Below are 16,331 nucleotides of genomic sequence, written 5' to 3'. Positions count from 1 at the left end.
AACAAATATGTAGTTAGAAACTTTAGAATTTATAAATCAAGGAAAAACATCCACAAATCCCACAAATGAAAAGTGTTATACTAAGGAAAAATTATTACATAACTAAAAGCCTTTTCAATACAACTTACCAAGGAAAAATTATTACATAACAACTAAAACCTTGGACTTTGGATCTAGAATAGATTATTACATAACAACTAAAGCCTTGGACTTCGCTAGAATCATTAAATAGAAATGCTAAAAATTGAAATAAAATAAATGTGATTTTATAATTTTTTTTATATTATAAATCGTGGGATCAAAAAGGTACATCAAAAAGGAGGGAGGCAAAGCCTCAACCAACTAATCGAAAAAATAGCAAAAGAAATAGTCCACCAAGAGGGACTGCTATCCGAAATACAAATACATTAGAGTAATACAAGGAGAAAGGTGAGCCAAAGTCATAGCAAATGGAAAGCTACGGGATAGCATCTTCAAACTTATTGATCCAGGATGTCCAACCGAGGGTTCCCTCCATCCATATGGCTTTTTTTTGATTCGGTAGCTGGTGAAAGACGTGGAGATTATCCGCAGAGGGGTTCTTGTTGTTCTTGATCTCTTGCATGAGTTTGGCAAGGGCTTCATCAAATGCCACCTGATTGTCTATTATACTGGCCAGCTCGTAACCATTCTGCATCTCGTAGATAAACATGGTAGCCCGACCATCCCTCAGAAATCTAAGCAACTTCCTTTTTCCCATATTCAACACGCAGCAAACCTGCGAAGCAATTTTAAAATGTATGAGATTTCTGTGAAATCTAGTAAGAGATCTAGTAAAACCTTGGAACTTAGCATCATTTTTAAATTTCCATATATGCCAAAGGATGAGCAATGAGAGAATCTGCCAGAATAAATTAGCATCTTTTCTAAGGCCCTCAATAAAACCATAAATAATATCCAAAGTGTAAACATAATGAGTGACGCATATACCAAACATGAGCCAGATTTCTCTAGCAAAAGAGCAATCAAAAAATATGTCTCATAGTCTCAGGAACTCTGCAGATAGAGCAAATATCAAGATTAACATGCTGGTTTCTTATGGGGAGTCTGTCCAGCAGGAGCTGCCACTTAAAACATTGAATTTTAGGCTGAATAGGAGCTTTCCAGAGTTTATCAAAAATTTTATGCCAGTCTGAGGAGGTAAAGGAGCAGTACCAAATGCCATTAAGATGGTGGGAAATAGAGCTATCATGATTAAGAATCTGTAAATATGTTTAGCTTTGACAGAAGTGAGGAGAGTACCATCTTGCCATCTAAAGGAGAGAAATCGGTGAGAATCCACATCAGTATTATGGGGAAGATTAAGTTGAGAACAAGCAATTTTGATAAGATTGTAAGTACACTTATGAGAAGCAAGAAGATTATATTGATTGGCAAGGACATCCCAGCTGATGAGTTGATTGTACTCAAGGATGTCCATGATATATTTAACGCCTTTGTTGGCCCAAAATCTAGCCGAACAGCCTTCGGTCAAAGCAAGAGGTTTGCCCTAATGGAGAAGATTCCACCATAATGATCGCTCACCATGAAGAGTATAGTGATAGTCAAAGGCTGATTTATCAATATGGTGGTGAATGTTCTCCCACGCTTTCCAAATGGAACGAAAAACCCAGGATCCCTGCACAGAAACATGGAATTTTCCAAAAATCAGATCACTAAGGGGCAGATGTTTCCACGATTTAGCAGGTTTAGGCACACCATTTTGAATGTTACTTCTGACAAGCACTTTCCAGGGCTCATTACCAACAAGGGATTGAAGGATCCATTTAGAGGCAAGAGCCATTCCTTGAAGTTTGAGATCGTTCAAACCAATCCCACCAAGACCTTTCTCCAGATGGCACCAAGCCCACTTAATAGAATGGGCTTTCTTAGTACCTTTGCCATCCGACCAAAGAAAATGTCTGATGGCCTTCTGAATTTCCAAAATCTGATAGTTACTAAACATCCAAACAGAAGAGTAGTAGATGCTATAGGAGGAAAGAATCTTCTGGCAAACCTGAACTCTCCCAACAAGGGAGAGGAGCCTATGATTCCATTTATTAAGTTTTCTGAAGATTTTTCCTTTTATCCATAACAACATATCCTTAAGGGAAGGGCCCACAGAAAAGGGGATACCAAGATACCTAACAATCTTGTTAGGTCCTCCCCAAGAATAACCAAATTGAGAAAGCCAGTCCGGAGGAAGATCATTCCATCCTAACAAAATGGATTTAGAGCTGGAGATACGAGCTCTAGAAGCTTTACCGAACATATCAAGTTTATTGCGAAGGCAAATGAAGTTATCTAGGCTGAGCTCCAAGAACAGAGAGGTGTCATCAGCAAATTGAATATTAAGAAGCTCAGAGTTATTAGGAAGAGTGATACCACGCACCTTAGGGGAAATGGTGTCATCTTTGAGGATATAATAAAGAGCATCAGAAGCAATAACAAATAGAGCAGGGGCAAGCGAGCACCCCTGCCGAATGGACCGAGACAGAGAAATAGGATTGGATAGGATACCATTAACATCAATCATGGCAGAAGCATCTTTTAGAAGAATTTGAATATATTTACAAAAAATATCAGGGAATCCAAAAGCTTTTAACATCATCAAGATGAAGTCCCATTCAACTCTGTCATAGGCCTTCTCGAAGTCGAGAAGAAGCATAGCAGCCTCCTAATGTGAAGTATTGGCCCATTCCATGGCTTCCCAGTTAGTAAGGAGATTCTCAAGGATGAATCTACCTTTAATGAATCCAGTCTGAGTGGAGCAGATAAACTTGGGGAGAATAGTCTCTAATCGAGAAGCCAAAACTTTCGCAAGAATTTTATAGGAAACATTAAGTAAAGTGATAGGGTGCCAATTTTTAATCAATGCTCTGTCTCCCTCTTTAGGGATGAATTTTATGATACCAGTGTTAATAGCAGTCCCCAGAGTGTCATGCGAGAAGGCCTCAAAGTATCAATCATAGAGGTCTTTAGAGATCCAATCAATGTTGGCTTTGTAAAATTCAGCAGGAATGCCATCTGGACCTGGGGCTTTGTTATCTTTTAGTTTTCGGATGGCATCACCAATTTCTTGCTGGGAAACAAGCCTTTCGAGGGCAGAAATATCATCCTCCGCAAGCTTCTTGGGAATAAGCTCAGAACATCTAAGTCTCCTTAATCTAGAATTATCATCATCTTCAGAAGTAAATAGGTTCCTATAAAAAATTTCAAAGGCCAAAGAAATATCCTGGCCCGTAAGCAACTCCTTATCATTGTCAAAGATTCTGTCAATCCTCTCTTTCCTTTGTTTCTCTTTGAGCAGATTAAAAAAATATTTAGTACCTTTATCACCAAACTGAAGCCAGTGATTGCGGCTTCTGATGAAGGCCGCTTTGGGTTTAATATGCTGATGTTTCCTAAGAGACTTCCTAGCAAGGGACACCTGCTCAGCAAGGATGGTAGAGTCCGATTGAGATTGGATATTGGTCTCAGCCACAAAGAGCCGATCAGAGAGCACCTTCTCAATTCGTCTGTAGTTTTTGGCTTTCATTTGGCCGAAGGTTTGAAAGATCTTAGTCCAGGAAGAGATATTTAGCTGCCATCTATCACTATGAGTCAAGGAGTTGTTTTGCAGGTTGATGAGTCTAATCATATTAACAACAACACTAACATCTTGGTCCTCAAGAAGAGAAGTATTAAGGATGAATCTATGGGGGTAACTACTAACCGGAAAGGTGAGGGACCTAAATTTGATCTGGGCCAAGGTGGGACAATGATCAGATAAAGTAGCAGGAAGGACGGTAATAGGAGATCCGAGTTGATTCAGAGAAAAGGAGAAGAAATTACTGTCAACATAAAATCTGTCAAGCCTAGAGTAAATTTGGTTAACTCCCTGTTGGAAATTACACCAAGTGAACCAAAGAGACCTATTCCTAGGTGTTTCTCCTTCAAGGGGATCGAAGAGATGAAAGTGATGCTTAAACTTATCCCAGTGATATTTTTCAGTGTATTTCCATTCAAAGGGAGAGCCCCCAATTTTATCTCTGGTGTTTTCAATCATATTAAAGTCGCCACCAAAAAACCAAGGAATGCCAGGGAGGGAAGTGAGCCAATCCCAAAGGATGATTCATTCATTATAATCATTAGAAGCATATAGAGAACAAATGCCAAAGTGAGAGTTATTAATATTAAAAGTCACCCAGGCAGCTCTGTTGCAAGGAGAGATTCCAGAATTTGTGATAAATTGAGTCCACTTAGGGTTGATAAGGAGAGCAACTCCACCCTTGCCCTTGGTATGGTTAGTCACGATCTTGAAGGGATCCTTATAGATAAAGTTAAGGGTAGTATCAAGGTTGAAGCCAACAGTCTTAATTTCCTGTAACATCATAATATCAGACTTAGCCTGAGAGTCCATGAAATTTTTCACAATAATCTTACGGTCAGGAGACTCAAGGCCTCTCACATTCCAAGAGATAATATTCATTGTGAAGGCATTTTGTTGGAGCTAGTAAGGGGATCAAAATCCCCACCTTTCTTCTTGTTTTTAGAACCGAGAGGTCGACCCTTTTTTTTCGAGCCAGACTTAATCAAAGCATCTTCATCCTCACTGATATCATCAGTAAGAAGAGTAGAGTCTTTAAGAGTCATCTTAGAGTTAGAAGGGACCGGGTTAGGCTTGGCATAAATAACCTCAATAACCACATTATCATCAAGCTCTTTGAGGGAAGGCACAATGGGGTTGGGAGGAATCTCTTCTGAGTTGAATTCAAGGTTAGGAGGAGGAGGAACCATGTCAGGGCTGAAATCCCTGATCTCCTCCATGGGGGAAACACTATGATGTAGGTTAATGAGGTCAAAGGGAGAAGGCAAGGGATTAGATTCAGATTGTTGGAGAGAACTGAGGGCATCAAACCTATTAGCATTAGGCAAGATAGCATGAATGTGCTCTACGGCTAACTGTTGAGCATTTTTCATTGCCGTTTACGCTTCTCGACTGTCTGGAAATCATCAATGGCAACAAGTTCACTAGAGGAAAAGACAATCAGACTCAGAGCCACAACATTTGGGGTCTGGTTAATAATTCCCCTAGAGTCAGGGATTTGGTTTTGAGTACCAACAGAGGGTGAAGAAGAAGCACCCTTATCACTAACATTGTTTATAGTCACCTTGGAGTTAACAAGGTTAACAGAGATAGTCGTGGGAGAAGTTGAGTTGGGAGCAATCACAGGGTTATTGGCATTTTTAGAGGTATCTAAGGTTTCAGTCGAGGAAGCCTTCTTCTTATTCACAATAATAGGGCAATTTTTCCTTTGATGCCCTTCTTTCTTACAAAGAAAGCAAGCGTTTAGGCCACCTAGAATCTCAACAGGGCAATTAAAAATGTCTCCACCAATATTAAGATTTAAGCTTGGAGGGATGTCAATCCCGAGTTTGATAGAGATCAACATCCGAGCATCCAGATTAGGCACCAATCTGGATGTCTCATCTATACGGATAATTTTCCCAAAATTGTCCATTAAGTGAGGAAGAAATTTCCAGAGGAATGGCGGAAGCTCTTTAACAATAACCCACCGAGGGCATGACAAGGCAATAATTTCCTCATTAATCGCATCCTGAGACCAAGCTAAGGCACGAAAGGACGTCTTACCAACAGTCCAATATTGCCTTTTCAAGGCCTCAACCTGCGATTCATGAGTGCTAAAGAAAATGATAAACAAGCCCTTTTGAATCTGCCTACAAAATGATATTTTTAAACCCAATTTCAAGTTCCAAACGCTATGAAACCAATCATCCATAAATTTACGGGGAGGGCATTTATCAACATCAACACAAGAGAAGAAAATAGCAGTAGAACTTAACCTACATTTCTCCATTGAAATCTCTTGCAACATCTCATCATTTGGCATAATGAAAACTTGTTCCAGGGAATTGCCATAGCCCTTACCTTCGGTTCCAGGTCGTTTGCACGGAGGAGCATGGATAAATCTCGCAGAAGAGGAGATACCATTGCTGGGAGGGGCAACCGTCTCAGCAAAGGATCTCCTCGACGGATTTAGGGCACCGGGATCAGGGGGAAATGGTGCAATAACAGGTTTGGGCTCCATAGAGAATATAAAATAACAAACAACACACAAGACAGAGAGAATGAAAATGAATTAAAATTAATTGCAGAGGGAAGGGAGAAGGTACTCTGTGTAGAGGAGATATTTCTCCTCCACGAATTCAAGATTCGGATCAAAATTCGCTCCAACCAGTCGCGCGCGGGAGCTGAAAAAAAGTCTGGAGAAAACAAAACTCAATCGCATCACATTCACTGTTGAAGATCGCCTGCTGAAGTTCGCTCTATCAGGTTGTAATACTTTTGACAAAAAATAACCCAACGTGATTTTATAATTGAAATCTAATGATGCAAAAGTCATGTGATAGGCTACAAGTTGATTCCCTAAATTTTGGAATTTTAGGGGTGAAAAGCAAATATTTCAAATTCTACAAAATAATTATTTTTTCCTTTGACTCACTTATGTAAATGTAAAACTAATATCCTTGCTTGCATAGATCTAAGCTCCCATAACTTTTATATAAAATTTATTATTCTTTTGATAAAATCTAGATTATCATGGCTCTCTCACATTGATTTCTATTGCATAGATTTCAAGAACACATAATGTTCAAGTATACATTTAGGAGATCTAAATTGCAAGGGTCAAGTTATTCTTGGTTAAACCCCTAACATATCAACTTTACAACTTTGAATTAAAGACGATAAATGAGCAAATAATGTAGTAGCCTTAAGATAATGTACCTTGTATAATATTTTGACAAATGTTATTACATCTCTATTAGCTATTCTTGCAAGTCAAATTTTCTATATGTTCAATAAATTCTTAAAAGTTTTCAAAGAGAACAAATGTCATGAAATACAACCACCAAACACATAAATCATCACAAACATGTGCCGCGTCAAACGAGCAATTTATGAAATTTAATTTGAGTCCAAAATAAAAATCTGAAAGTCCAAAATAAGGCCAGGTTTGCATTCATTGATATAATTTAAAATTACTTTTTAAAAAAAAAATCTAACAATTAAAATAGAAAATATATGATATGTTGTTTGTTCCTAAATTTAATTGTGAATGAATCAGGTTTGCATTCATTGATATAATTTAAAGTTACTAAAAAAAAAAATCTAATGATATGTTGTTTGTTCCTAAATTTAATTGTGAATGAATTTTGAACATCAATCTTCAGAATCATAATTTATCATTTAAATATTGAATATATAAAAAATTGAAAAATAATTTAAAATTCTCAATTATACTATAATCAGGACACCCTGATTTAGATTAAAAATATAGTCAATTCTATTATTCTAAAAAAAAATAGAAGCAATTTTTTAACCCGTAATAAAAAAAAAGATGATTGTTTGTGTATGGTTGATTGTCAAACTGCATTAAAGTCATTCAAACACAGAGAAAAACCCAAAAAAAAATCCGATATGACACGTAGACTTATAAAAGTTTGATATTAAACATTTCCAAGATAACACAGTTATATCCTGTCCACACAATCTCTGTTAAAGCTGCACCTCCCACATTGATGGTGAGTGATCAGTAATTGAAAGATTTTTTTTTGTTTTTTTCAAATCATGTGAAATGCATTATAGGTAGCATAGATTTACGAATCGGATGCATCTTCAAACATATCAAGCTTATAATCCAAGGAAAAGCTGAAATCCAATGGAGTGGAATCTCTAATCATTTGGGCAGACTTGGCGTGTTAAAATTCATGTGGAGAATACACAGCCAGAGCAATACCAACCTTATCTTTGTTGTTGTATTCGCCAGACGCATGAGCTGAAACTTCAAAAAATCCCAAATATATGCGGGCATTTTACCATTTGCGAATCCGTATAATTACACGGAGATCCTGCACTGCAGATTCGAAGTTTGCACCGGATTTTGCAATGGCAGCACTAATGTATTCTCCTCTGCCTTTGAAATCGCCATCTTCATTGCAGAGGAGAAATTCTTGTTTGAATTCCACAACACAAAACTTTGTTTCGCTAAAATTGGGCCTGTTGAAGAATCGTCGGTGCTTTCACAGTTGTGTTGGTCAATTCAGGAGTAGAAATACAGCGAGATGTTCTGTTTCGACAAAAGATATAACGACTAGGAAATTGAGGATTGGCGAACAGAAATTGTCGATTGAATCCAGCAATTTGCTGACGAACATACCACAGAACGTGAGGTTGACTCCAACGGATCTCGATGGAGTGTTCGTTGGCGCTGATTTCTCAGAGAGTGACAGTCGACATGTGGTCTCTCTCGGCATTCTCAAGTACGTTAGCATTTGAGAAATTGATACACAGTTTCCTCCGAAAGCTCTACAATTTGTCACTAATATGGCCTCTATAAAGCTCTAGGCATTATTTGAAAATGGAATTTATGGAATGTGTAGAGCTGTTAACATTAATCGAAAATGGAAATTAAGTGTAGTGAATCCTGATGGTGAATTTGATGTCAATTGGGGCAGAAATCTTCGGTTTCTGTCGTGCTTTCGATTCAACATATTTTGGATGTCACAGAAGACGGGCACTTCTGGCAGAGAAGTTCACAATGAAACGCAGTTCTTGTTGGTTGAAACCCCGGGCGATGAAGATGATGTGTATTACAGTGTATTTTTGCCCCTTTTGGAAGGTTCCTTCAGAGCTTGTCTGCAAGGGAATGCTAAGGACCACCTGCAGCTTTGTTTGGAGAGCGGTATGTAACTTTTCACTTGAGCTGAACCTTGGTATTTGCTGGATGGCTTAAACATCACACACTAACGATTAAGTCAAATTCACCCTACAGCCTTAAACTCCATATCAATGTCTGGTCTGAATCAATCACGCCTGGAGCGCAGCCAACTCGTAGAAATAAGCAATTGTTGTAACATAATTAATCAAATGCTACACTAGAAGTGTAATCCTGCCTCTGGTGCCAACAATTTTGATAAATCTAATGCACACAATCTAATTCAGAAGTTAAGTAAATTCCAGCATGGATGGTACTACTCCTTTGAACTCTTTTCATCCTAATGATGAATCATGGAATGTGATTCGAAATGTTGAAAACAAAAGAAAATTAATACCATGGATGGAACTGCTCGTCTGAACAAACAATCAAAATGTTGAACACAAAAGAAAATTCATACACAATATAATCAAGAAGCTGCATAGAAGTTTCAGCACGGATTGTGGAGATCAGATAGCATTGAATCTGATGCATTGAGCCAATTTAGTTGTGGAGGAACTTTTACATTGGAGACTTCTGCACACACTCCTTAAATGGACCTGATATGTTTGCTCAAGGGGCCACACAAGAAGAGAAAGGAAGAGTCACTTCACTGTTTTGGAGTAGTTCCTCATCACTGGGCTTTTCCACCATATATCACACGAAGTACTTATACACAAGTAGGCTGCAATCAGCGAGATTTAATTTTATTTAGCAATTTAACCTGCAAGAAGGGATGAAGTTCCTCTGTCTTGCTGATAAACTTGCTGCTGCAGGAAGTAGGAGAAATAGAATAACAAAGTAAAAATTAAGTTTAAGTTTGTATATGCATGAGACTCCAGTAACAACCATGCAGTGAATCAAATCCCACAAACAAGGCTGTAAGCAGAACGCTGTATAACATAAACCCAGAGCCTTTTACACAAGTGACAATTTATCATCCATCCCTTTCCAATGCAATTGCTTTGTACTGCATTTTACTTCGTAACTCTTGCCTTTTTCCAATTTCTTGATTTTATTTGAGTTACCTTTGGTAAAATAAGACTAAAATCCATGCAAGCATATTACAGTTTTTCTAGGTTAATAGAGGAGCTTAGTTCCAAAAAAAAAACTTAGAAGCCATTGCATACAATTTTGTTGAGGTAAATAAACTCCATATAAATTTCATGGGCACTTCTTAAAATGCTATAGAAGCCAACTTGAGGTTCGAACAAGTTTACCCAAAACCATGAATTCTGTTGCTTTTAAAATAAGTTGTCATGCATGTCATTCTATACAAAGAGAAATCATGCTTTCTCTCAGCCACTGTTTATGGCATACAACTTGAAGAGTACTCTGCTCCTCATATGCCATTTAAACCAATGTTTCAAATAACCGTCTAAGCACTCTTCACTTGCATGACTTGGATTTTCAATTTGGAAGCCTGTTTGAAATGCTCCTACTTGTACCAATATCTCAAAAAGGGAATGATTTTTAACTGCTTTAGAAAATCATCCTAATCAAATTTCAATGGTGGAGGGTCTACTGCTTAGATTGACAACTATTTTCTCTGGGGTAACACAACCCATTTTTGGTTTTCCTAATTTGCCAAAAGTAACCGTCTCTAGTTAATGTATATTACTGCATTGTTATTTACAGATTTGTGATACTGTACTTCTCACAAATTCATCTTACAGGAGACCCTACTGTTAAAGAATCCTCATTTAGACATTCATTATTTATCAAGACTGGAACAGATCCTTTTGAGGTTGTTACAGATGCTGTCAAGTAAGTTGCAAATCAATAATTGTTAAGGGATGATTTTTAAATGTGCATTCAACCTCGTTTTGCATTATATGAGCCTAAAGGCAATGATAATTTGAGATCAATGGCAGCATGAATTGGAAGAACATCAAATACATAAGGATGAGGATTTCTTTCTTTGCAGTTGTTCACCATGTAAAATGCCAGTAACAAATGTATAATTTAGACATTTAAGTGTGTGAGCACATATCAAGGCTTTTAATATTCAATGATGTCCATGGAACTTATGCTACAGGGCTATGGAACTTCATTTGCAAACGTTCCTTCACAGGGAAGAAAAAAAGGTAAAGATGAAGTACCAATCTCTTTCATCCTTTCTGGCATTAAAGCAGTTCTAAAGAGAAAAAAACATTGATATCTTCTGAAATGGACCAGCTGCCTGGAATAATTGACTGGTTTGGATGGTGTACATGGGATGCCTTCTACCAAGAAGTTTCTGCAGAGGGTATAGAAGAAGGCTTGAAGAGGTTTTCTCTAACTTCTACATGAAAACTACCTTCTTTTTAATCTCGTCCCTTTTTACTCTTCATGCACTACTCTCTCTTATCACATTCCAGCTGTTTAAACATCTCCACCTCACATCAATCCTTGCGATTTCAAATTGCCTTTCCTCTTCATACACGTAGATTAGTGATCCATATGAAAGTATCAACATTAATAAAATTTAATATTGTGACTTTTTCTTGCACCACTACCTTTTTTCTTGTCCTTTTTTGCTGGAATTTAGTCTGTCTGGTATCATGCACAAAGTTCAAATGTTTTCAAATGTTGTAGATCATGAACACTGGAAATTTTGAATGTGCCTTAACAAATGTTTATGGATTTCAGTCTGTCAGAGGGAGGGACACCACCACGTTTTATCATCATTGATGATGGTTGGCAATCTGTTCAAAAACCAGAACTGTTCCCTGATAAGACGTAAGAGAATTCTACTCGATAAACTTCTAAAATAGGGAAAATCCCATATCTTTATAGATATATGAATTGCTGGATGGAAGATATATGAATTGCTGAATGGAATCAAAATATTTTACATTTAACATTTTTAAATTTTTCCTACACTTCAGGCCTTACAGCCGCTTAAATCACATAAAAGAGAATAGTAAATTTCAAACTGAAGTTGAAGAAGGCAAAAGGCCTGAAGATCCAGCCAAGGGCATTCAGAATATTGTCCAGATAGCCAAAGAAAAGTACAATTTGAAGTAAGTCACTGCAGCTTATAAACAACGTTGATAGAAGTCGTTTTAGTCAGTAAAATGGCTGGTTAAAAAAGGGTCATATCAATGCTGCAAAATCACTGGGTATGCATACAAGCTTTGATATCATTGACTTTGCAGGTATGTATATGTATGGCATGCACTTGCAGGATACTGGGGAGGAGTTCAACCAGGAATTGCTGAAATGGAAAGCTATGATTCTACAATGCAGTACCCTGCATCTACTCCAGATTCTTTCCAATATATGCCAGAAACAGATAGCCTTTCTGTTCAAGGAATTGGCCTTATGAATCCTGAAAGAGTGTTCCAATTCTATAGTGACTTACACAGCTACCTTGTACAATCTGGAGTTGATGGTGTGAAAGTTGACGTTCAGAGTCTTCTTGAGACTGTTGGTAGTGGTTTTGGCGGCAGAGTATCAATTACTAGGCAGTATCACCAGGCATTGAATAAGTCTATTGCTCAGAACTTCCCAGATAATGGATGCATAGCATGCATGAGCCATAGCACAGATGCTCTTTATTTGTAAGGGTGCCCATCTTCTTCATTTACTTCTGAGCAAACAATTTTGCAACATTGTTTCAAGAGATATACTAGAATTTTCAAGAGGCTTTTTCCTTGATAGAATTTTTTCTATTTAATAACTTCCAGTTCAAAGCAGACAGCAGTTGTAAGAGCTTCAGATGATTTCTACCCAAGAAATCCATTATCCCACACCATTCACATTGCCTCAATTTCATACAACAGCGTCTTCCTTGGAGAGTTCATGCAACCAGATTGGGATATGTTCCAGGTAAGTGATTGACCAGCATAATCAATTCAAAAGTATTGACTTACATTCTAATTTTTCAAGCAAGTTCATCCTTTAACCACAGATAAGTTCAATAACAATGTTTTCAGAGTCTTCACTCAGCTGCAGAATACCATGCTGCTGCCCGGGCTATTGGTGGCTGCCCTATATATGTCAGGTACGAATGATTTCACTTGTGACATCCAATAGCTCGTCTACAAAGTGGGCATTCATGTTTTGTTTTAAAATTTCCGGTACATATAGAATGCCTATTCCTATAAATTTATAAAATTTATTTATCTTCTGACGTTGGATTCTGACTTCTGCTACCCTAGAAGTGTTTTTTGTTCGGTATCCTAAAGGGCAAATAGGTAGCATTACTAATACTTGCCTTGACGAGTCAATTGTGGAAACTGATTACCAGGAAGTTGGGTTGAGAAGTTGAGATTGCAATTGCCAAAGTAAAATTGTTCTTGTTGATCTTGCAGCGACAAGCCTGGGAATCACAACTTTGAATTATTGAGAAAGCTTGTTCTCCCAGATGGTTCTGTATTGCGAGCACTACTGCCAGGTCGACCAACTCATGATTGTTTGTTTGTTGACCCACTTCGTGATGGAAAGAGGTAGGAGTTGATGTTCAGAAAACAGAAATTTGTTTTGGCAATACCTTCCTTCAAAGCATGGAGTAAGAAGAGATGACACAGATTTAGCTAATAAAATGAAAATAAGATTCTGAAAATCTTTTGGTTGCAGTCTATTGAAGATATGGAACATGAACAAATACACTGGAGTTTTGGGTGTTTTCAATTGCCAAGGCGCTGCTTGGAGCCGAGAAGAAAGGAAGAGTGTATATCATGATAAAAGTCCCGAAAGGATTTCACAAAGCATCCATCCACGAGATGTGCATTTATTAGCAGATGCCACGGTGGGTGACTGGGATGGCTCGTGTGCAGTTTACTCCCACATAGGTGTGGTCATATTTTAGGCACAGACCCAATCACGATTTTACCCAAATCAATGGAAGTCTCAAGTAAGAAGTTGTTAATCTCTTTTAATCTCTGGTTTTCAGGTGGACTGGTGCTTCTACAAAAGAGCATACCATTAACAGTTAGCCTCGAAGTGCTGGAGTATGAGGTTTATACTATTACACCAATAAAGGTTAGAGATCTTTTTATTCCTTAGCTTGTCACTGAATGTAATTTCCTGGGCTGATCCAGTTAGTTTTGAGTAAAAACATATGATGCTAGGTCCAGCAATGTGGCCAGAAACTTCAGAACCTAAAAATACTACATAGTCGATCCCAGAAGACAATTTCCCTTTGATTTACTGCAGACAAAGCAGACTCTTGACTCTATACAACATATCAATTCTCACACGGATATGAATCCGAAGGCGACCAAAAAAACGGGCGTCAAGGAAAATTAGCCACGTAAGGTCTACCGATTGTACGGTAATTACTTTTGCATTTAGGAAACAGACTTGAAATTTTTAAAATTTTGGGAAAAAACCCCAGTGTTAGCGAGTTCGAAAACAAAACACAACCCTTGAATGACTTGAGTCGGACAACGAGGGTTTTTCTCACTACACAATGATGTTTAAGACTGTAATGCACTTCATTAGTCTCTTAGCCGAGTGTTCGAATGAAAACTGACCAACCATAGATGCTGCATGTCAGAATGGAGGTTGAATCAGAAAAGTTAAATCTAGACGCCTCATTCTAGACCCCTGAGGTGATTTGGCAGACAAGGCTTGATCTTTACCCCGTTAACAGCAACAACTACCCATTTTCAGATTTTCCGTGTGTCCTGATTTCGCTTTCAATGTGCGTCGGATTCGGTTAGGTTATGAGGGAATTGTGTGACAATACCCTGCACCCACGTCTACACAAGCCTACAGCCTACAGCAGGGATGAGGTTGGTCCATAGAAAAATCCCATGAAAAACCCATAAAGCAAGATGCATAAATTACTGGATTATACCTAGACACAGACCCTTAATCCAAAACAACCGACATTAAAGATCCTCACTCTACTCAGCCCACAACCAGAGATTGGAATTTTTTTTTAAACTTTTAATTGCACGTTGAACACACCTGCTATATCTGAGATTGCATTTTCTGCAACGGTGGTTGATCAAATTGACGTGGGTGTCTGTATTGTGCAGAATTTAAGAGAGGGCATTTCGTTTGCTCCACTGGGCCTGATTGACATGTTCAATGCTGGAGGAGCTATCCGCAGATTAGAGTATGAAGCAGAATCACAAACAGCAAAGATGAGAATTCATGGGTGTGGCAGATTTGGTGCCTATTCATCGACAAGGCCAACAAAGTGTCTCGTGCAGTCTGCCGTGACAGACTTCTCATATGATCCTGAATCTTGCCTAATTACTCTAATGTTGCAACAACCCATTGAAGGTCATCTCTGGAATGTCACAGTAGAATTCTGAAAACTACTCCCACCAAAGCATTCTGGTAATTGCCGATCTCTCCCTTGCTTTCATCTTAAAACTAAGATTCTGAGACCATGGGCGTAACCTGCTTAATCCAGAAGGAAAAAGTTACCGTAAAAAGGAATGATCTGAAAAGTTCGAGAAACATCTTTCTCACAATAAAGACCGATTTGATGTGCAGGTTTAGCATACCTTGGATTAGATGGACTGTCACCTCAATACGGGCGGATTTCTTATATTTCATCTCGCTCTTTTAAATAGTAACAGAGAAAATAATTGAGCAGCGACGAAAACCAAATTGATTGAAGATGAGTCAATACACAGAACGTGATTAATAATAGTTTTCACTTGCCCAAGGCAGATTGGATGCAATTTCATTTGCGTAGTCAATAATTAAACCAAAAACAAATTGAGTAATTTACTTTGTTATGAATTTTAAATAATTTTAAATATTATTTATCTATTTTGTCATTGGCTTATGTTGGAAAGAACTGAATTATTGTTTAAATATTATTACATTTTTATTGAATCTAATTCTTAAATATTATAACAATTTAATTGAATTAAATTCTTAAGATAAAAATTATTAATAATGTAAGTCTTATTCAACCATTTATATTGCTTTGTTTGGTTTGTTACTTGATTAAGTTTAAATACAATTATGTCTATTATAGCAAAAATTAATGGGGCTCATCCAAACTGTTGGAAAAAGATGGCTTCAGTGTGGTGAAGAGAGCCTTCAATAGACAAAATTGTAAACCTTAACCAATTCTAGAACGTTTTGTGGGATTTCCAAGAGAAAATTACGAACCCTGATCGATTTCAAGGCAAGTTGCATGGTTTTCAAGAAAACTTGCAAGCCATAACCAGTTCTAGGGAAGTGTGTGCAATTTCTGGGACTTTTTGCATCAATAATCCAAATTCATAAGGCATTTAGAGGCTCAACATATAATCGAAGGGCTTAAGTCTCAAACTTGGATAGCTTAATGGGTGTTTCAAAACAAGAAATGGGTTGATGTGTGTATACTAAAACAAGTAGTGGGACTTTGTAGAGACCATGTTCCCATGATGCCTTCCTTGGAGAATTCTCTTCATGGCTTCTTTGCACCAAGAGTTTTGTTGCCCCTCCTTGCCCTCGTGTGAGGCACGATTTCCATTTTTTCCAAATAATATTGTAATCAAGATGAAGGCCCCTCAAATCCCTAAGGGTAGGAGATCTTTGAGTGTTTTCTCATGGCAAGTGTCTAAGAGTTTGTAGGGATTTTGCAACTGCATAATGATGCTATGAGGATTGGTG

At 37.8% G+C, this 16,331-nt stretch overlaps 1 protein-coding gene and 1 long non-coding RNA gene across 2 annotated transcripts; one reads left to right on the top strand and one right to left on the bottom strand.

Annotated features, from left to right (window-relative positions):
• Positions 1-244: 244 nt before the first annotated feature.
• LOC149532536 (uncharacterized) lies at positions 245-14,816 on the bottom strand. The gene is made up of 2 exons (XR_016358105.1): positions 14,679-14,816; positions 245-757 (listed from the first exon to the last, which is right to left on the bottom strand). It is a non-coding gene; the product is annotated as an uncharacterized LOC149532536 (long non-coding RNA).
• LOC149532535 (putative galactinol--sucrose galactosyltransferase 6) lies at positions 7,696-15,374 on the top strand. The gene is made up of 15 exons (XM_089807598.1): positions 7,696-8,343; positions 8,539-8,765; positions 10,454-10,544; positions 10,816-10,864; positions 10,956-11,047; positions 11,409-11,498; positions 11,648-11,782; positions 11,918-12,322; positions 12,449-12,590; positions 12,698-12,765; positions 13,076-13,210; positions 13,341-13,555; positions 13,657-13,745; positions 14,750-15,056; positions 15,216-15,374. Exons 1-14 carry the CDS (start codon positions 7,886-7,888, stop codon positions 15,029-15,031), a joined length of 2,478 nt encoding a protein of 825 aa, XP_089663724.1. The 5' UTR covers positions 7,696-7,885; the 3' UTR covers positions 15,032-15,056; positions 15,216-15,374.
• Positions 15,375-16,331: the final 957 nt, after the last annotated feature.

The sequence above is a fragment of the Cupressus sempervirens genome, chromosome 10 (assembly GCF_028749045.1).
Source record: "Cupressus sempervirens isolate cs-2001-9-10 chromosome 10, ASM2874904v1, whole genome shotgun sequence".
Lineage (NCBI taxonomy): Eukaryota > Viridiplantae > Streptophyta > Pinopsida > Cupressales > Cupressaceae > Cupressus > Cupressus sempervirens.
Note: the sequence above shows the minus strand (reverse complement) of the source record. Positions and strands in the feature narration are given on the sequence as shown.

Coding starts and splice junctions, on each gene's coding strand:
- LOC149532535 (XM_089807598.1), top strand. CDS start 7,886: ATGCGGGCATTTTACCATTTGCGAATCCGTATAATTACACGGAGATCC. Junction 8,766..10,453: donor GCAGCTTTGTTTGGAGAGCG/GTATGTAACTTT, acceptor TTCATCTTACAG/GAGACCCTACTGTTAAAGAA. Junction 13,211..13,340: donor CCACTTCGTGATGGAAAGAG/GTAGGAGTTGAT, acceptor TTTTGGTTGCAG/TCTATTGAAGATATGGAACA.